The 22098-nt window shown below is 40.5% G+C and overlaps 1 protein-coding gene across 3 annotated transcripts in view; it reads left to right on the forward strand.

Moving 5' to 3' along the window:
* The window catches only part of AKAP6 (A-kinase anchoring protein 6), a 607892-nt gene that overhangs the window by 377245 nt on the left and 208549 nt on the right, over positions 1-22098 (forward strand). For all 3 annotated transcript variants that reach the window (XM_049897582.1, XM_049897583.1, XM_049897584.1), the window contains exons 6-7: positions 13124-13220; positions 14348-14511. In XM_049897582.1, the coding sequence (XP_049753539.1) occupies positions 13124-13220; positions 14348-14511 (261 nt within the window). The remainder of the gene's footprint in view (positions 1-13123; positions 13221-14347; positions 14512-22098) is intronic.

Genomic DNA, 22098 nt, shown 5'->3' on the forward strand with positions numbered 1-22098 from the left:
CCTCTATTGGTGGAAATTTAGGTTTTTTGCAATCTTTTTCTGTTATAAACAGTGCTTCAGTGACTATTCTTGAATGTTTATCATCTTGCATAGTGTAAGTATATACTTAGAATAAATACCCTACATGTGAAATTTCTGGGTCAAAGAAATTTCACTTAAAATTTTGATGTATTGCAAAATTGTCCCTGATAGATTATACCAGTTTATATTCCCACCTTCCTATCAGCAATGCATGCAAATGCCTATTTCTGCACACCCTTGCTATCAGAAAATTATTCCTTCCGTTGATTTTTGTCCCTCTGACAATTAGAAATTCCGTTTCATTGTAGTTTAGTTTGTATTCTTGATTTTAAGTGGAGTTGAGTTGAGTACCTCTTCATATGTTTAGGAGTCATTTGTATTTACATTTTGTTCATATTTCTGTTCATATTCTTAGCCCTTTTTTTTAAAAAATTGGGTCATTGTCCTTTTCCTTGATGATTTGCAGGAACTTTTTACATATTAAGGAAATTAGTTCCTTATCTGTCATATGAATAAAACAATATTTTTAAAAGAAACTATTCTTGGGGTTCTGTTCCAAAAGAACATGGATATCTTAACAGTTTGAGGAATCCAGAGTGAGGCAGAACTGGGAAGGCTAAGCTGATAAGCATGTAGCAGGTGTCCACCCACTGGGAAAGCACATTTGAGCACCAGTCCTGGAAGGACCAGTGTGTTCTAGAGAATGTACCTACTTAGACATGGATTCAGGCACAGAGGAACAAGCCTAAGATCAGGAAGACTATTGTTGAATGAGTGGATTAAACTCTGTTTGAGCAATGAGGGAAATGATGGGGACGTGGGCCAGCATTTGCGGGGGTCGGGGGGGGTTACATAAGAATAGAGAAGGGCGGATAGATTGGAGAAAGAGGGATACATTACAGAGACATATCAACAGTTCTCTCTTGTCTAGTCAGAAACCTTTTGACCAGCATCTGTTTCATCTGCCCTGATCTCCTGAGGCTACTAATGTCATTGTAGAAAAGTGCAGGGAGGCCCGCTTCCCCCACAGCTGATGGAAGGCTGGACAAGATTTGAATGTGGCTAAGGGTATGGAAATGGCTTAAAGCCTTTCTGCCTGTGTGGGGAGTGGAGCTGAGGCTCCATGGCCATTCTAGGACTATGTGAAACTAGATTAAAGTGAAAGCTACAAGCAATATTTACATGGAAAAGAGGGGGAAGATGCCACAGAGCACAGTGGCCATCGAGGGTATGTGCTGAAGGTGGAGCAAACATGGTCTTTCTCACAATGACTGTAAAGGGCTCTAGTTAAAGAAAAACATTAGATTATATCTACTGGAAATACTCAACAACTATGTAAGAGAAGATAAAAATGAAACTCCTTACACTCCCTTGGGTAACCAATGTAAACCGTTGGCGTTATATCCTTTGGGACCTTTTTATTTAAATATGCATGTATTTTGAGAATTTTGTACTTATATTATGCATACTGCACAACAACTTGCTTTTTGCATCTAAACATAGCTCAAACATCCATCAGTACCTGGAGAGCTCCTTAATGTTTTAGCATCACTTTAATATTTTATTGTGTAGATGTGCCACCATTCTTAAATCATTCTTATGATGATGGACATTTAAGCCATTATCTTTTTTATGCTTTTACAAATAACACTGCAATGAACATTTGGGTTTTTTTTTTTTTTAAATACCTGTAGAGTCTCCTCCTAGCCCTGTTAGTGTCTGCTACAGCAGCAACTCTGGGACCCCACAAAAAGAGAGTCTGTTGCATTCTAGTAAAAGGTCCCCCCAAACAAGTGGGGTCCGTGCTTGTGTGTGTGTGAGTTTTGAATCCTGTTTATAGGAGTAGATTTTGAAAGCCCACCTTCCTGGACTTCCCTGTTCATTTTTTAATTGGTGCCTGCAATTTGAGGTGGTAGCCACAAGGTGGCACCAGAGCACCAAAGTCCTGCAAACTGTGCTTAGAGTCTGGGTACCCTTGAAGGGTTTGAAAAGTTTTCCTTATTGTGTCATTACCCTAAGTACTTATAAAAACAGACTGCATTTGGCTAATAATGTGACTGACTAAGAAAATTCTCAATGCAGATATTTAAATGCGTTTATCATCTATATTTAGAATTCCACGTTATATCATATTTTTGATTAAATACCTTTCATTTGTATCATGAGAAAAACATATACATAATACTTCTTACAGAGTCTTTAATCATACAAAAGTTTCTCAAAATACTTGCAGCTATTTTTCTTTTGCTTGCCCTCCTGTCTCCACCTCTGCCCCATTTTTCATGGCTTGAAGTTAAAAAAATGACAGTGCTTTTTCTCCCCCTCCCCACCCATTTCCTGGTGCCCACCTCTCCCACCTACTTTTCTGTGCTGAGATGATAGACAGCCGTGGCAGGTTGAGCTTCAAAAGACCAGCTGCTACCACGTGGCTATGCCGGGAACTAATGGGAGGCAGTCAGACTTCAAAAGCCCGAGCTGTGTGAGTTTGGTCGACCTGCACACCGCCTCCCTCAGCCTTGCAGGGCAGGGCTGATGGCCTCACAGGAGCTTTGAAGTTCCATTTGCTCATCTCCCTGGACAAACATCAGTGTGAGATGAGTAGCTGAAGGTGTAGTAGGAAGCAGCGACATTACCTCCCTTTGGAGGATTTGAAATACGTTAAGGGTAGGAGTTGCTTCTTCTGGTGGCCTGAGATAGAAGGGTCTGTTCCGTTGTTGGAATTTACAGCATTGAGGCACTTGACCCTGATGTGTGGAGACGGGGCATGTGAAAGTTGCGGGCCACATTCCTTCACTTGTGTACCTCTAATTCTGTGTTTTGGGGACACGAAAGAGTCACGTTCCTTTTCAGTCAGAAAAGATCTCTGCAGTATTCAAAGCACCTGGGAATATACATTTACCTGACTCCGTTTAAGAATTTTTGGCCCATAATACCAAGAAGCTCTCATCATTTTGAAAATTATTGGTGCCCAGACACTTTACTAAATTAATACCTTAGTCTTCTTGTTAGGAAGTAAGGCCTGTTTTCTATTAGAATGCCAGGGAAAAGCTGCATTTATTAAGCACTTTCTATTCAGGGTGGTTTATGCTAAGCTCTGAAGAGAGAGTTTACAGACAGGCTTGTGCCACGAGGGCTGGTGCCGAGGACGGACGGCACCGCTGTGGGTGGAGGCACGCCAGCGCCGTGACTACTGTGTTACCGGAAGCCTGGAATCTTGAAACAGTTCACCTGGTGCACATGATGTTAAGATAAAAGTTTTAGACCTGAAACGGATCTTTACGTTAGCCGGAAAAGTGCGTGCATATCTCCTTAAGGTTGTTGTGAAGATGGCATAAACATGTTGTATATGGGAATGCCTTGTGCATTTGTAAGGAGTCATGGCAATCTTTCTTGGAGACCTGAGAACGAACGTGTGGGCTGGGAAGCTCAGGCGTTCCCGGAGAAGATAATATTCTCCTCACCCACCTTGCCCTCAGCCTCTCACTCCTGACTGTCATCTCCTTGAGGGACAGCTTGTGTCTCTTTGGTGTTTCCTCTGACACCCAGTGTGGTGCTTTGCATGTGTGTAGAAGGTACTAGAAATATCTGTTAAATGGCTGACAAGTGTTTGTAAAATCATTGCTACAACCGTTAAAGACAGCCAGCGAGAACTAGTGTTATAAATCATCGAGCAACAACCAAGTATGTCTGCAAGTTAAACTATTTCCTCTGTCATTTACAGACCAAAATGTGCTGTGGTCACAGAAATTTCAGAGTATTGTCTGCTGTATCTGTGACAAGAAAAACACCTATTATAGAGGGGAAAAGTAGGAATGTTTTCTTCTCTGTTTTCAGAATATAATTCATCCCCTTTGGCAGAAAACACAGGGAAAATAAAAATGTTAACTCATATTAGAAAGGTTAAAAAAATTCCACAGTTTAACGTTACTGTTTCAAAATCCAAAGACCGTATGACTAGACAGGATGGTAATGACTTGACCTCCCAAGATTTATTAAATTTATTTTTGAAGCATTTTGGTTTCCCTGCTAAAATGCATGAAGCATGTGGGAGTTGGACCAGATCTGCCCCAGGCTGCCAAACAAATTTCTAATGGAACTGGAGTCCTTCAGGGATTGTCCTAAATCCACATAATATTCTTAAGTCCTGATGTTTGCACTGGGACCTATTTATTAGCCAGATGTACGTGTGAATAATATACTTATATCCATCCATCACCCTGGTGACTCCACATCTGTAGAGGCTGCTGCATATCAGTTATCCCACTCTAGGGGGTAGGGGGAGGTATTTGGGCCAGCATTGACCTCCTTTTCAATCAGGGCTTCAGAGCAGTGCGTTCTGGAAGTCAAATGATCCCTTTAGACAGGACCTCTCTTCAGGTATCCATTTGGCCTAATGCGGCCATGCTGGGAAGTCAGTGTGATTACCTGTGTCAGGTGTGGAGGTGACATCCAGAGGAGCAAATGAAAATTCCAGCGCTAAGAGCCACCGTCAACACTCAGAATCTCTGTCGTCTATCTAATTCTTGCATAAGATATTAGAAAGTCTGTCAGAAAAGAGTGCCAGCCTTAGTAAGACACATTTACCTTCCCCACACAGTAAAAATGCACCTGTTTGTTTGAAAGAAATTACGATTTGTTTGAAGAGCTAAATTCACTTTCAAATGCTTGGAAATGTTTTTATTATCTGAGGTTTCAGGGAGAAAGTGTTCTCAGGAAGAATGAGGAATTTGTCTTTATATCCTAGTACCTTTTTTTTTTTTTTCAAGGAAGACAGTAATGCTTTTCTTTTTAAATCATAAACTTTTTGAGGAATACAAAGTTCCTTTAATTTTTTTAAGCTTCTGCTATTATACCTGGAGGTGCGTTGCAGATTGTCATAACCGGTCAATCTATGACAAATGTAGCCACTTCATTCTGTTGGGGAAATGAGTAGACAAATGCGGTGGTGGCTGGCCATTTATTTAATTAGTTGGTAAGTACCATATGATGAGAGGGTAAAGTTAAATTGATGATTTGGGCTATCTCAGCCAGGGTACAGTTTACATGGCAATTATGTGGGGATCATCTAGGTGTAATTGGCAAGTAATTTTGTAAGCGAAGGAACATGACAGCTCATTTACATGGTGTTCACTGAGTAAAATTTGGGGACATTCATCAACCACTTCCAAGAGAAGAGTAATTGCACCGATATCTCCCAAAATGCTACAGGCAGTTTGAAAGCTACATCCATTCATTCATTCCCTGAGCACTCGTTGGGTGTGTTCTGTGTGCCAGGCACTGTCCTAGGCACTGAGGATATGAGAATTGGTGAAAACACAGTTCTGTTCTCAAGGAATTCATGGTGGGAAGTAGGCATATCTGTAATAATTATACAACAGTGTGGCAAGTGGAGGTTTGAGCTCTGCACAGGGTACTGTGGATGTCGAGGGAGAGGGAAAACAGGAGGGTAGAAGATGGGCAGGGAAAGCCGTTAAAGAAGGTGACACCTGAGATGCACCGTGAAGGATGGGCAGGGCTTAGCCAGGGGGAGGTGGCGAGGACATGACAGGTAGAGGTGCCAACCAGAGCAGAATCCTGGGGAGAAAGACAGCTGATGTGAGCTGGAAACTAAAGCTTTTCAGGGCCGCTGGAGGGCACGTGCCAAGGCAGATATGAGGCCCAAGAAGCTGACTTGGCCAGGATTTCAGAATGCTGTGTAGGTCCTGTTCAAGGCCTGGGCTTGCTTCTGCAGCCTTGGGAAGCCTTTGGCAGGTTTGGCAGAGTTGTTTTATAGACAGATCATTTTGTGTGATAAAAACTTACCTTGAGCTATTACTGGGTGCCAGGCTCTGTTCTGTATGTATCAGTTCTGCACAACAGCCCTGTGCAGTAGGCACTAACATTTCCCTGTTTTGACAGATAAAGAAACTGGGGTAGATACAGGTTGCCCAAAGTTATGTAGCAGGTGATGGATGAGCCAGGATTTGAACCCAGGCTGTCCAGCTCCAGGGCCCATGTTCATAACCATCACACCACACTGCGTCATAGCCCTCTTGACACGCTCTATTGCAATTCCCTGTTTTACAAGTCCGTCTTCCCCCACTACATACACACACTAGACTGTGAGCTCTGTGTAGGTAGGCACCATGTTCCTCTTGTTCACAACCTTATTCTGCAAGCTTAAGACAGTGCCTGAACCTTTGTGTAGGGAATGAAAGTAGTTTTATGGGGTCATAACTTGAGGCTATCATAGTTACCGTGGCAAGGGATGATGCTGAGGGCCTGAATCGAAGGCAGTGTCAGTGAATATGGAGGGTTGAGAATGGAAAAATAAATTGGCAGGGCTTGGTGATTGATTGGATGGGTGGATTTTGTTGGCATGTTCTCATAGTGGTTGTGATCTCCAATCCCTACGCTGGAGAAATATCTTGGCAGAAGAATCTGAAGCAGAGGGAAGCTCATGCTGCTCTTAAATTCCAGAGAACAAATGTTGTAGACTCAGGACGAGCAGTTAGAAGAGACTTCTCTAGAGGTGGTTAAAAATAGAGCAGACACATCTGCCTGGGATGGTTGAGGGACGGAGCTGCCTTGGGGTAGATGAGTGGTTAGATGACCTTTGGGATTCTTCCCCCTTTGAAAATTCTTTGGTTTAAAATAAATAAATACTCCCCCAAGCTGTGCACCCTCAAGTGCCTGGCTTGTACAAGATAAAATCAAAGCATCCAGGGACTGGAAATGACCGAGTCCAAATGTCTGGATTATAGATAAGGAAACAGAAGCCCAGAAGGGTTAAATGACTTGACAGTGGTCACATACCCAAGGCAAAAGAAGAGCCCACATCACTGGCTTCTCATTCTAGGTTGGCTTTTCTCCACTTTTTAGATAGCAACATTTATGTTCCGGGTGCCCCCTATAGGTGGCCGGTGCTAGATGGTGACAAGTGCAAAGGGGACCTGGCATCTGTCCTTGAGGAGTTCAGATAGCCTCAACATTAAGTGTCATTTCTTCCTGGAAAATGTTATAAAGTACCACCTACTATGTAGAACAAGGGCAGCGGTGTTTCAGTGGTAGAATTCTCACTTTCCATGTGGGAGACTTGGGTTCGAGTCCATGCACCTGACCTGCAGCCACCACCCATCCGTCGTTGGAGGCTTGCATGCTGCTATGAAGCTGAACAGGTTTCAGCAGAGCTTCCGGGCTAACATGGACTAAGGAGAAAGTCCTGGAGATCTTCTTCCAAAAATCAGCCCACGAGAACACTATGGATCGCGATGATTTGGTCATGGGGGATGGTGCAGGGCTGGGCAGTGTATCTTTCAATTGTGCATGAGCTGCCGCGACTCGTAGTTGCAGTGAGTCAGGGGCCAACTCGACAGCAATACGTGGAACATTTAGAAAATAGAGAAAATGAATTAAAAAGTCCCCAAAAGTCACAGCTTCAAATACTTTACATTCACTATCTATAATTCTCTCACAGCAACCTGGAAGTTAGATATTATTATTTTCATTTTACGCTTTTAGAGAATTAAAGCCCTGAGAACTCTTTACGTAAGACCAGGTCTTGTTAACTCCAAGTCCTGCCCTGCACAAATGATGTTAACATTTTGTTGTGTTTCCTGAAATTCATCTTTTTTTATGCAATGGGACTATTTATTATACATAACTAATCTTATCACCGATACAATTTTCAATATTCATTTTTTTGCTTCTAATATAGTCTATATAGTTCCGATGTGGTTGTATAGTCTTCATTTTAATGGCTGTGTAAGCTCTACCAGGTTTTCAGGAGGTTCTTTAGTGAAGAAACTTTTACTCCTAGAAATCTTCTAATTCTTAGAACCTGTTTTTAACCTTTTAAGGAAACCCTGGTGGCATAGCGGTTAAGTGCTACAGTTGCTAACCAAAAGGTTGGCAGTTCGAATCTACCGGGTGCTCCTTGCAAACTCTATGGGGCAGTTCTACTCTGCCCTATAGAGTAGCTATGAGTTGCAATTGACTCAATGGCAGTGAGTTTGGTTTGGTTTTGGTTATAGCATTTTAAAGGTATATTTTATGTTTTGAAAACCAATAAATGATGTGACCATCCTCTGTGGGTGGTACTGGGGAGGGGAGAAAGAGACTGCCAGGATATGCCCAGATGATCATGGCTTTCTTCCCCCAAGAGCCCGTCTGGGACTGGAGGATGGTGCTGGGCCCAGATCGGGGTAGAGCCCGGGCAGGAGATGGCCTGAGGCACATAGCAGGTGACTTTTCAAGCCACAGCATTTCTGACTGAACACACATTCTTCCTCCTGCCCTTGTAGAAAGGCAAGTTTTCATTTTCTTAGGGTAGTAAAAAATCTTTTGTGTGAAGAATAAGTGTCATCAAGTGCCTTATTCATCAGCGTATATACCATCTCTTTAAAATGACAGTGGGAGTAAAAGTTCATCAGTTCAATATGTCTTTCACATTTGGAGACTCCTGACTAATAACCTCTGGTATTTATCATCAGAGCAGCCAAAGAACTAAATTCTGGCACATGCTGTTCTCACGCACTGAGAAAAACTAAAGAAGACAGAGATTTTCTCCATTTTTTTCCTCCTTCCATTCATTTAAAAGAAAAATGTACATTTTTTTAATTAAAAAAAAAATACGGACATGCAGAAACATCTGGCTTATATTACTGCAACGGCCTCCTTAAATGGACTCCCTATCTCCAGTCTATCCTCTTAAGAACGACTATACACAACAACCAGGAAGATCTTTCTGGAACACAGACCTGCATCAGTTATACTCTCATGATCCTTGAGATCAAGTTCTGTAAGGCTGCAGCTCCTGCCTCCTTTATTCACACTATCTGAGCCACACTAAGTGCTTATGGTTATCCCCTTCATTAAAGGGTTTTATGTTAAAGCGTGTCTACAGGCCCACGGACAAGCTGGTCCTTTCTCCACTAGCTCCCAGCCAGGCTCTGCCAAGCCCAGGTCCCATCGTGGGGCAGTTATCATACTCGTGTGGAATGTAGCCCACAGTCTCGCTTTGCTTGGCCAGCGTAATGCTTTAATTGAAAAAAAGAATAAGAATCTAGTTGGATAGGGGATAGTTCAGTTCAAATCCACCAGCTGCTCTTTGGAAACCCTACGGGGCAGTTCTGCTCTGTACTATAGGATCTCTGAGTCGGAATCGACTTGATGGCAACTGCTGGCTGGAATCTTTACAGAAGCAGACTGCCACATCTTTCTCCTGCTGAGTGGCTGGTGGGTTGGAACTGCTGACCGTGAGGTTAGTAGCCAGGGGTCAGTAGCCTGAGCGCTTAACCACTGTACCTCCCAGGGCTCTACCCCTAATTACACGTTTATTCTATGCTGGATCGTATAAGGTTACTTATATTCTTATCTCTTTTACCCAATAGGATATAAACTGCTTGAGGTCCAGAATTATGTATTGTTAACTTTTCTGTCTATATGCCTGGCACAGACTGCTCAATAAATATTTATTGTATGAATTTATGTTTGAAATTTGGCCAGGAAAGACTCAATAACTCTTTTTGGCCCCTCCGATCATTCACTAACATCACAAGACTCACAGAATTCAGTGGACCTGGCAGATACTAACACGCTTCCATGGGGGTGATCGAAAGTGTTTGCCGGTGCTGTGATGCTGCTAAGACTGAGACACTTTGGATATTTAAGCTTCTGAATGTGATTGTGGGCTTTCCCACTGTTTCCTGTACCAAAGTATCCGTATCTAGTCTTACAACCTCACAGGAGTAATCATTCTTAGCATTTGTGGTCGCTTCCCTTCCATCAAGGCATGGATTTCCTTTGTTTCATTTCATGGACATATGACCTCAATACTGCCACCAAACTGGGCTATTCAGAAGTACCAATGAAATAGGATTAGATGTTTTATTTTACCTTCTTTGTAAGATCCGATCATGACCAAAGTACAATTGGGGGCATACCTGAATTTGGATTCTGCCAAGAAGTAATACAATCAGCTCTATACAAGAAGGTGATGCTACAGGTTGCAGTAATGAAGATACTATTGGTCAATCTCTGATGCATCACCTTTTTGACAATCCTTTGTCTCAGTCGCTGTATTTTCCATTTACTTAATTATTCTCTTCCAGTTGTTCAGTTACACACTGCTTTAAAGACACGAAAAAAAAAGCTCTGGTGTCCCACGGCACTCAAATTACTCATATTTATGGAACTTCACATAATCAGTGACAGAGGACTGGAGTACCTGCCTGTGGCAGTGTTCTCTCCATAAATTCAGTCTCCAGAGAACATTCTGCGCTTTCTGGCAGTGCTGTGGGTGCTGCAGAGAGCCTATATACCGTAAGGCACCGCTGAGGAAATGTGTTAGAACTCAAGGATGGGAAAATGTGTCCAAGTATCAAGTTCAAGAAAAAGAAAGAAAATAAAACTCTCATCTAAGCTTCCTTCCCTAGGGGAGAAGTGGGGGCACTATGGCAGAGCATATTACAGAATCCTTTAAAACCCAAAACCACTGCTGTCAATTTCATTGACAATTTTGTTAGTTTGCCTGCTCGGCTGCCTTCTCAGAGGCCCGTTGTGAACCCCTTCGTTGATATTATTAATGGTTAATGTGTGCACCTGAAAATCAAGCAATATTGTACCATTTAGGTAATAGTTATGTTAAATGGTTCTTTTCTATAGCGTCAAGCTTATCAGCTTATCCTTTTCCTAATAATGAGTGCCTCATCTTTTCCAATTTTCTAATCAAATGCTTCCACATCATCTTGAAGCAGAGCCAGATCCAGCTGCATCTATTCTATGCCCTTGGCTTCAATTATGTCAATTACCCAAACTACTCACAGGTCCTCAGGTTCTCTCCTGCTCTGGGACACAGGCTTGACGCACTTCTTCAGAAGCTCATGATTACCAACCATTCATCACAAGCCTGTTTTAAGTAAACAGCGAATCATAGAGATGAAATGTACAGTTACGAGGACATTTCTAGAATAGATTTCTTCCTAAATTTTGGTCCTCCCAGGCTGATCCCAGGTATTTCTCTTTCCTTTGTCTCTTCCCCCTGAAACACAGACATATCTCATTTTACATGATGTTTACTTAAAAGGTAAAGGATTTCTACTGCAGTGGCAAAACATAAATGCAGCCATGTTTTGTCTATAAAATAATAAACATCTCATTTTCAATAGATACTATACTGTTCAGATTGACCAGAAGCATCAGCCTTCCCATACATTGCCTTATTTTTATTCCACCAAACACCTATAGCTGAAAGAGGATAAAATAAGAAATGGTGAACCACCTTTGGGAAAACCTAAAATTGTCTCTTTCTATCATATTTGGCTGAAACGTTACAGTATCTTAGGCATCTTGTCAGCTGAAATGATTCCTCATTTTGGAAGCAGACTTTTTTTGGTCAAAATTCTTAACTTTGTACTTCAAGTCCTGATCTCCCCGTCTCTGTTTCCTTCGTTTCTGGCTTCTTTTGATCATTCTGCTACTGTCTTCTGAGCTTTAATAAAGACCCTTGGCTCCACCAAAAAGAAGAGAGCCAAGACTCACCCCCGAACATCTAAGATGACTCGGGCTTCTCTTCATTCCTTTAGGAAAATGCGCACTTGCCCTTTGATGCCAGAGGCCATGCTTACACCCCCAAAATCACTGTTACCTGGCTCAGTATACAGAATAGGTACATTACATGGTTTCTAAATGCATGAATAAATACCTGATTTCAGAATTTATGGCTGTGTAATCTCTTTCAAATTATATTACAACTAGGACTGGGTCATCTCCAGATTCTATGAAATACTCAATATCAAGTATAATGCAGTGCATACAGTTATTGCCCAGTAAATGTTTAGTGGGAGCAAAGTATTTTATATACCGTACAGCCGTAATACACAGGGTTGCTATGATTTGAAATCGACTGGATGGCAATGAGTATGGTTTTGGATTATCATGAAGAAACCAAAATTTGGCATGCAACCATGCAACATTCCACATTCATGCTTGTCCCAGTTGTCAAGAGGAAGTTTTCAGCTTGAAGATTAGCCACTGATTCAACAAATTGTTTACTGTAATTAATCTCCATTGGATCTCCTATGGTTGGAATGCCTGATAACATTCCAGGGATGGAAAAATCTTTGGGAAATATCTTGTTTGTTGAAATATTTAAATGGAAACCTTCCTCTTCAGAGAGTGCTATTGATTCAACAGATATCTCCTACTATTCCAGCAAACATTTATGGAATACTTCCTGTGAGACATGAGTTGGTGATAGACGTGAAACTGGCAATTCTTTCAACTTGCTTATAATCTGGTAGCCAATTATAGAAAGAAATCAGAATATAGTATGATAAACTCTGCAACAGAAGCAGGTAAAAGGAACAAGAGGTAGCAGAGAGAAAGGAGTTATTAACTCCATGTAAAGCATTAGGGAAGGCTCCCTGAAAGAGGTAGCTCTGGCTTGGATTTTAACTATGACAGCAGGTTTTGTCTTTTGGATGACTGTCATGAATGAAAAATGCCCCGATGTTCTTGATGCATTTATTTACAAAGCAGTGTCACAGTGTAAGGCATAAACTTAAAAAAAAAAAAAAATCAAGGATTTGAGAAACATTTGACTCCTCAGCACAGCACCTAAATCCATTTCAACATTCTATGATTTGTGTGATATCTGAGAAACAAAGCTGAATCAAATCCTACTATATTAATGGATTTATATGTGTGCACATAAGGCTAATATATTTTATGCTGCCAATTTTTTTTTATGGTTTCATAAATAGTGCTATCACTAACATTTAAAAAAAAAGTTGCAGAAAAGAGCTCATATGTGCTGGTAGAAATCCAGTGTATTTTATAGAACACTGCTAGTCTTGATATAGCCTACGGGATGTGACTTTTCATAAAAACCTAATGAATTTCTCGATTTGTCAGCTGTTTCCAAACAGATGCATTCTGCTAATCTAATGGAAGCATTTTGAGCTTAGATCCCAAATATCAATAGCTTTTAGTATTGCAAATTAGTTTGTCTATTGGGTAAATGGGGCTATGTGGCTCTTGATAAAAAGTAGCAAGTAATTTTGTGTGCGTGTTTTATGATTCACTGCCTTGCCGGGGTTTGATGCTCATGTCTTTCTTGCAGAGTTTTAAGTTGAATGTAGACAGTCATTGTGCTCTCAAGGAAGCTGTGGAGGAGGAAGGACACCAGCTTCTCGAGCTTCTTGCATCCCACAAAGCAGGTAAATCCCCCTGAAATATTGCAAGTCTTTATGTCTCCAGACTATTAAGAATGAAGAAGCATTGCTGTAAATTACTGCATATATTCTCTTCCTTATGTATTATTAATATTTACATTATCAGATTGACCTTCAAGATTTATAAATGTTTCATATACTGCATACAATGCTGTGATACTTATAAGATGAAATACTGCCTCCAAATGGTCTGTTCATTTTATTTTGGGCTTGCTGTTCACCTCAGTTGCAGTTGAAATCACATTCCTGAAAACTTTACATTGACATGCTTTTAGGTATAGGTGCTGTGGCAATAACATTAAGGTAATGAAAGAATCGTGCATACAGTTATACATGCATATGCATTAGGGTGCTCATAGATATCATTACAGATACGAGGCAGGCAGTCTAGAGATACCTGATTATTTCCTTGCTAATGCACATACGTGAACACTCTACGTGGTCTTTGCTGGTCATTGCATTGGCAGAGGTTTTGGCCTTAAACCAATTCTTACGCCAGTATTAATGTATTTATGAGGAACAGGTTATAAGTAAAAAATAGTTTTGTCATTTGGTTATACTTATTGTGGTAATAAAAGACCCGAAGACAGGATGAATTACAATTTGGCTCTTGCTTTGAGCTTAGCACAGCTAAATAGGAGAAGAGCAGCATTAATCGGATGTGCTAATACGAAAGTCTTAATTCTGGCCCATTTACTGTGTTTCTCCTCGAATTAGCTTTACCTATTTCCATACATCTTTCTGATCATATTGTAAAGTCTCCACACATACACACAGGGCCTTTTACCTGGAACGCGAAGCTATAGCATCATTCATTTTTGTACATACTGATTTTGTTCCACCTGCAAGTTTTTCAGTCAACACATTGAGTCTAAGTTGATATACAAGCATCCATCTACGTAGTTACCCCATTTTTGTGACTTTATGTCCTCTGTCACATCAAGAACTGCCAGTCTCTATTCGGAGTGACAGATGTTAATATGGCAGGTGACGGTAGTTGAAAAATATGCATATTGTTTGAAATATCCACCTAACTTACTAAATCAAAAGTCACAATGTGTAAAGATGCAGTCAGGTCCACAACTTATGCTTTTCCCCTTCTCTTGGAGAAGGGCTGAAGGACATGCTGCGGATGATTGCAAGTCAATGGAAGGAGCTGCAGAGGCAAATCAAACGGCAACACAGCTGGATCCTCAGAGCTCTGGATACCATCAAAGCCGAGATACTGGCTACCGAGGTGTCTGTGGACGATGAGGAAGGGACTGGAAGCCCCAAGGTAAGTGGCTTGAAGTTTGCCTTATTTCCTTTTATTTCTACCTTCTTTTGAACTAGGCGCCACTGAAGTTTTCTTTCCACCCCTAAGGCTTTTTGCTTCTACTGGATAAACCTTAAATATATATGTGTGTGTGTGTGTGTGTGTGTGTGTGTGTGTGTGTAGACACAACACACACATAATGAAATGCCTTCGTTTAAAACAGTTAAAAAAAAAAAAAAAAGCTCACAACTTTCAAGGTTCCCAGGAAGATGTCTTTTCGTGAAAGGTGGCAGGTTAGGAGAGGGACAGTATTTTAGGGGTGGGAGAAAGAGGGACATAAAACATTTAGTAAACAAAACATAAAGCATCTTTAACATGAATAATCAGAATGGTTTTAAATTGTTTTGTCGCAACTATAAATCACTATAATCAGTGCAATCACTCAGCTCTGACATCCATTAGCCGCTTGGTTACAGCAAATTAACAAAGAAGGGAGAAAGTGATTCATTATCTCATTCCTGTTAATGACTATCAGATGCATTGCCTAATTAGGGGATGGTCATTGTAGTGGGAAGAAGGTCATATGCTTTGCTACAAATCTTTTTGCTCTGAGTGTAAGTTCTCCATAATGGTGCATGCACCGAATACAACAAGTAGTTTAAAAATGAGTATTGACATGTTTTGGTTATCCATGTTAGGTTTACAAAATAACCAATAAAGCATATGCAGTGGAACTTTAAATGAGGCACCTTTTTATAAAGCACCATGGTTCTAAAGATCTCTTTTGACTCACAATGTGGAAAATAGTATTATTAGTTTTATATTTTCATGTAATCTCTCTCTTTTTTTTTTTATGCCTTTCTTTTGTGAAAGTAATTGAAGAAAACCAGCCTCATAATAGACTCAACATAGAAACATATTGTAACAGACCTAAGAGTTCATAGTTTTTGTTCCCAGCATGGACAAAGTAATTCAATCAACATTGAATCACATTTCTTCAGTATCCTTACGGGTTGGAATTGTGCATTGTGCTGAATGAACACAGAGCAAGTTAAACAAGCACTTTGCCCTCTTAGGCTCACATTTTTAAATGCAAGCAAAGAAGGAACACAACCAGCACTGTGAGGATGAAACCCATTCAGCCAGTGGAACACTCGCAGAATTTATAGCTTTGGAACCTCAAACATCAACCTTCAACTTATTTGTTGGAAACAGGATAGAATGATGAGCTCATTTTCACTTAAAGAAGGCTCCGTGGAGGAGGTCACATTTCAGGAAATACTTGAAGGAAAGGAAGAGCGGTGGCTTGGCACATGAACACATATTTTAGGAAGTGACGTGATGAAAGAATCAGAGCTGGAACTAATAATGTGAAATGAAGAGTGTGTTGAGCAGACTTTTCGGGGCAGAAGTGGAACTATTTTAAGGAGCAGGATGCAGGAAAAAGATGATTGGGCTAGGGCTTTGGCTATGGGGATGATGAGAGAGGACACAATTAAAAATCCCACAGTGTTTTATTTATTTAACAAAAATATATTTAGTGCCTGCTTTCCAAATGTTATCCTGTATTGGGTGCATTCTGTAGTCTGGACTCTGTTCTAAAGCACTTATGTACATTCAGTCTTTTAATTGTCACAACAAACCTCTAAGGTAGATTTAGCATAATCCTCGGTGAAGAAAACAGGGGCACAGAGAGGTAAAGTCACTTGCCTAACATCACACAGACACTAAGTAGCATAGCCGCGATTTGAATCTCAGCCATTTGTCCCCGGGGTCCATGTTCATCCCCATCTATAGCCCTATCTCTCCCTGGCATTCCTCGGGTATTGTACCAGGCATTAGAGGTGAGGAATTAGCCTCAGTGCCTATCTTGTGAAACTTGTGGCGATGGCGGGGGGCAGACAGACTTTAATAACCATGCATTTATAGACCATGATGTGCTGTGAAAGAAAACAAAAGGGAGCAGCCAGACTTTTTTCCAGGAAAAGTACTTAGAATAGGGCACCAGGGAGGGCTTCTTTGAGGAAGTGACATTCTATGTGAAGCCTATGTAGTTAGGGGGGAAGAGTGTGCAACGGGTGGAGACTGGAACTCTTCCATACTTCTGGTAGGAATGTAAAATGGTACAACCACTACAGAAAATGGTATGACACTTCCTTAAAAAGCTAGAAATAGAAATGCCATATGATCCAGCAATCCCACTCCTAGGTATATATCCTAGAGAAATAGGAGCTATGACAAGAATAGACACACGCATGCACACCCATGTTCAATGCAGCATTACTCTCAATAGCAAAAAGATGAAAGCAACCTACGTGCCCATCAGTGGATGAATGAGTAAACAAACTGTAGTACACACACACAACGGAATACTATGCAATGATAAAAAAAATAATGACGAATCTGCAAAACATCTCACAACATGGGTGAATCTGTGGGACATTATGCTGAGTGAAATAAGTCAATCACAAAAGGACAAATATTATATGAGACCACGATTATAAATAGTAAAGAAAAAGTTCACATACAGAAAGAAACATTTTTCAATGGTCACCAGGGATAGGAGAGGGAGAGGGGGAAAATAACTAACTAGAGAGTAGACACATGTTAACTTTGGTGAAGGGAAAGGCAGTACACAATTGGGGGAAGTCAACATGGCCAAGGCAAGGGAAGATACTGAGAGGTACACAAGAATAAAAGGCAACAATGGTAAATACTATAACATGTACAATCCTGCAACAACAGTAATAATAAACAGTAATTTATGAGTGGATACATAGGTAGCTATCTATGCTGAATAGGTGTGGGAGGGCGTATGGGTGTATACCCATGTGGTGTATAGGTTTGGCTATGAATATTTTTACATACATTTTTGTATGTGCTGCATGTATACTCATATATATGTAATAGACCACACAGGGTACACAGTCAGGGAAACATTCTAGATATAACCAAACACCTCGCAGGACTGAGTTACTGGGCTTGAAGGCAAAGTACCATAGTCTCAGGGAACATCTAGGTCAACCGGCGTAACATAGTTCATAAAGACAATGTCCTACATCCTATTTTGGTGAGTAGCATCTGGGGTCTTAAAAGCTTGTGAGCAGCCATCTAAGCTCCAACTATTGGTCTTTTTCTGTCCGGAGCAAAGGAGAATGAAGAAAACCAAAGACTCAAGGAACCAATTAGTCCAAAGGACTAATGGGCCACAGGAACCACAGCCTCCACTAGCCTGAAACCAGAAGAACTAGATGGTGCCCAGCTACCACTACTGATCGCTCTGAACAGGATCAAAGTAGAAGGTCCTGGTTAGAACGGGGGAAAAAAAATATGTAGAAAAAGAATACTAGTTCATAAAAAAGTCCAAATTCACTGGTCTGAGAGAGTCTGGAGGAGCCCCCAAGACTATTGCCTTTAGACACCCTTCTAACTTGGAATTGAAGCCATTCCCAGAGATCACCTTTCAGCTGAATAATAAATAAACAATAACACCAGTGAAGAAGGTGCTCCTTAGAACAGTCATCTGTATGAGATCAAAAGGGCAACATCTGCCCAAAAGCAAAGATGAGGAGACAGGAAAACTGGACGAATGGAATGGGGTACTCAGGGTGATAACGTGGACAGTGCTGACACATTGCAGGGATTGGAACCAATGTCAAGGAACAATTTGTGTAAAAACTAATGGATGGGAAACTAATTTTCCCTGTAAACCTTCACCTAAAGCACACACACACAAAGAGTATGCAAGGGGAAGCTGGGGGGGTAAGCAGGCCTGGTGGGCAAAGAGAAGGAACTTGGATTAAGCAGGGAAAGGACATTATTGATCTACAGTATAAAAACCTGTTTCTGGCTGTAGTGCAGAAGGTAGGTGGGTAAGGTGGGGTGAGGGTGGGGGTGTGCACTAAAGTGGAACTGCAGAGATGGTACAGTCACCTAGATTAGTATAAGATTTATGTCAAGAATGAGCAGCTTTTTTTACAAGGCCACTTGGAACTGGACGCTTTAAAATCAGCTCATTTGGTATGAAGTTACTGAGATAGAGTGAAGATAACATAACCCATTGGCCAGATGAAAAGAGGAGAAAGAGGCTAAAGTATTATCAAAGGAGAGACAATGTCAGTGTTTCTCAAAAGTGGTACATCTACCTAGGCCACACCTGAGAAATTTCCAGAGAGCCATTGTTACAGGCACTTAAAAAAAACAAACCCGTTGCCGTTTAGTCAATTCTGACTCATAGTGACCCTATAGAACAGAGCAGAAATGCCCCATTGGGTCTCCAAGGAGCGACTGGTGGATTGGAACTACCAGCCTTCTGGTTAGCAGCCAAGCTCTTAACCACTAAGCCACCAGGGTTTCCAGTAGGCACTTAGGCGCCCTTTACCTACAGGACTGCATGGTCTTCACACAACATGAATGAGAGAATGTTTGTCACATGGTTATTTATGATAGCAAACATTTGATATCCACTGAAATGTTTAAAACAGGAACTGTTTAAATTATGCTACATCATCTCCTAGTGGAAGGTTATACAGCCATTAATAGTATTTTCTGAGAGAATTTTTAAAACATTGGAAGAGATCCTATTATATACAATTATATATACTCAAATACCTTTGAATTTTCCAAATCTCTGCAATGAGCTAGAATTATTATTGTAATCAGAAAAATAAAGAATATTTGTAAAGTATAAGAATTAAAAGATGATTTAAAAGGTAAAAGAGGTAACTTTTGATCTGAGGGGACTTGAGGTATGAATTTAAGTGTCTCGAGGAAAATATAAGTACATCTGGTTCTTAATTGGCCTGGGTGCCTCACTTCCAAAAAAAAAAAAAACCCTCTATTAGAATCATTCTAAAAATGAAAATGTTTTCCCTGAGTCACATCCACTTTCAAAGAACAGCATGCTTGTTTTTTCTTGTTAATAGTATTTTCTGTTCCAAAGCATTTTCACATCACATTACGTGCACAGTGCAGTGCATCTGAACGCAGCTGCGAGGAGGGCTTTTGTACGTATATACAAAGGCGGAACCTGAGGGAGGCACTGAACGCTTGAGACCCTGACTTGGCAGAACCAGCAAAAACCCAGGCCTTCTGCCTCCCAAATAGTTCTCTCTTCCCTAGTCTGGACTGAATCTTCTCTGGACGAATGAATTCATCCATAGCCAAGGGTGAATGCAAGCTCAATTCAAGACAAACAAATCTTATTTCTAAATTTAAGCATAGGAAACTATGGAGAAAGCAGAATGATCATTCTTTCTATTTGTTTAGTAAAAGTTTGTGGCGTGCCTCTCTTCTGTCAAACACCATGTTACTTCCTAGGGCAGATGCAGTAATAAGAAAGGCCCAGAGTTGACATTAGGCTGCTTGTGTTCAACTCCTGGTACTTATTGGCTGTGTGACCTTGGGAAAATTACTTAACTTTTCTGTGCCTCAGGTTTCTAAATTTGTAAAGTGGAGGCAAGAATAATGTCCACCTGAAAGACTTAGGATGCCCATTAAAATAAGTTGACGTATCTAAAGTGCTTAGAAGGGTACCTGGGACATAGTAAGCCCCCCAAAAAAAAGCCCTAGGTAAGGGTAAATATGCAATGTTTTAAATGAGGAATGGGAAGGAGTTTGCCAGTGTGAAAACAGTGGGCAGAGAGAATAGATATGCAAAGACCCAGTGGCTGGAGCAGGGGACCTTGTTGTGGAAGGTGATCATCTGGCTTGCCACAATTTGCAGTGAGGCTCCCAATGTGATAAAAAAAATTACCCTTAATGATCAGTGATTTGAACAAGAATTCCTCATACGTCTGTAATTAGCACAGTCCAAGCCAGAATGAAGTCCTCCTGTACAGGGTCTGTCTATTACATACTACTGAAACAGAAATTTTACTTGCAATATTACACTAAACAGAGAAAGCTTGAATAGGTTATCCTGAAGTTCTCTAAGACTAAAAGCTGAAGTCGACTTGCTAATCTATCATATCCATTCTGTCTCCATGATGTGACCTTGCACAGGTCATGTACAAATTGTGCCATGCAATGCATCTCCAAGCACAGCAGTTATGATCATCTATTTCATCTCAGACCTAAAAGAGGAACTAAAATTAAAACATAATAAAAAGTAACTCCAGAATTCGTCTTAGGTTAGTTCAGAAGCTACTGGGAACTTGAGAAACATAATAGAAAATCTAAGGAATATATCTAGGGGGTATTTTCCTTTTTTGCCTTGTTTGAGAGACTGCAGAAAAGGACTTGGTCTTAGAAATCTTGTAAAGAAGTAGAATAGGAGGAAATTCAAAGACTCTGGGAAACTTCTCCCCCAGGACTCAGCAGCATACCTTATTTGTTGTATTTCATTTATAAAAAAAAAAAAAAAAAGTTTTCGCAGGACTGTGAGATCTTTTACACATGGAAATAGAGAGCAGAATTTACCAGTTCTAGAAAGAGAGCATCAGCACTCACATTCAAGAACTGAAAATATGCTCATAATTATATATTTTAAGATAGATTTGTGAAAGTTTACCACCTTAAACTAGGCTTTCGGTATGTTAGATTTTTGAATGGTGTATAGTTGGAGGGATTTCAAAACACGGTAACTATCCAACACCTAACAAATGTTGTATTCTTTTTTGAAAAATTCCTTCAAGGCAAAAAAATCTGAAAGCAAGAAAACATTCTTAAATTTTTCACATTGCCTTCTTTAAAATGTTCTTATCCTCTGTTTACTTTTCACCAGTAGAGTGTGGCATCATTACAAATGTCTTAGAATCAATGGCAGGATTTCCCCACATGACATTATCAAATTTTGCATTACTGAAAGCATACAACAGTAGTTCCTTTGTCCTTTTTAAAGAAACAAATAAATTTTCAGACCAAAGAATATTGGAGGTTTTATTGTGAATTCAGAAAACTTTACAGTTACTAGAAGGGTAGCCTAGCATAGATCCCAACCAGCATCTTCATTTCCTTAGTGAAAGGAGACAGAGGGTCAGCTGCTCTGAACTCTAAGATTGTCCTTATTTTATCTGCCTTCTTTGAGGTTCTCAGATTGAAGTCATCATCTCTTTGTAAACGGATATCAGACTATGAAGGGCATCAATGTTATCTGTTCAACAATAGCAGACAGCAAGTTTAAGGACATTTCTTAAGTCTGTTTTCTTAGCCCTACAAATGTGTTTTTAGATATAGGCTGAGAAAGGAAGTGTACACGGCCTTGGACTTGGCTATGCTGCTCATAATCTGGCTTTTCTCTAGATGTCAAGAGAGGGCATGTCCCACATGAACAAACTTTTTGCTTGTTTGTTTACCAGAAGTCCAAGTTTTAATCCAGTATCTATAATGCAATGGAGTGCTTTCTTCAACTGAAGGGGTATAAAGAAGCTGATTTGGGGGGCACCTTTATATGATTTTTTTCTCAGCATTACATGAGCTCTATTATGGTGATGGCACCTCTTGGGTAATGGTGCAGCTGGATATTATTATCCTGGCATGGAATTTGATCCTGAATCTTCCAAAGCTCTGGTGAGACAAAGCATTATCTCTGCCTTTTTTCTTCTCTGGCTCCGAAGCTTATGTAGTTAACATGGTTTTTAATATAGGGTCTTCAGAAACGGCATTAAG

Source organism: Elephas maximus, chromosome 10 (assembly GCF_024166365.1).
Source record: "Elephas maximus indicus isolate mEleMax1 chromosome 10, mEleMax1 primary haplotype, whole genome shotgun sequence".
Lineage (NCBI taxonomy): Eukaryota > Metazoa > Chordata > Mammalia > Proboscidea > Elephantidae > Elephas > Elephas maximus.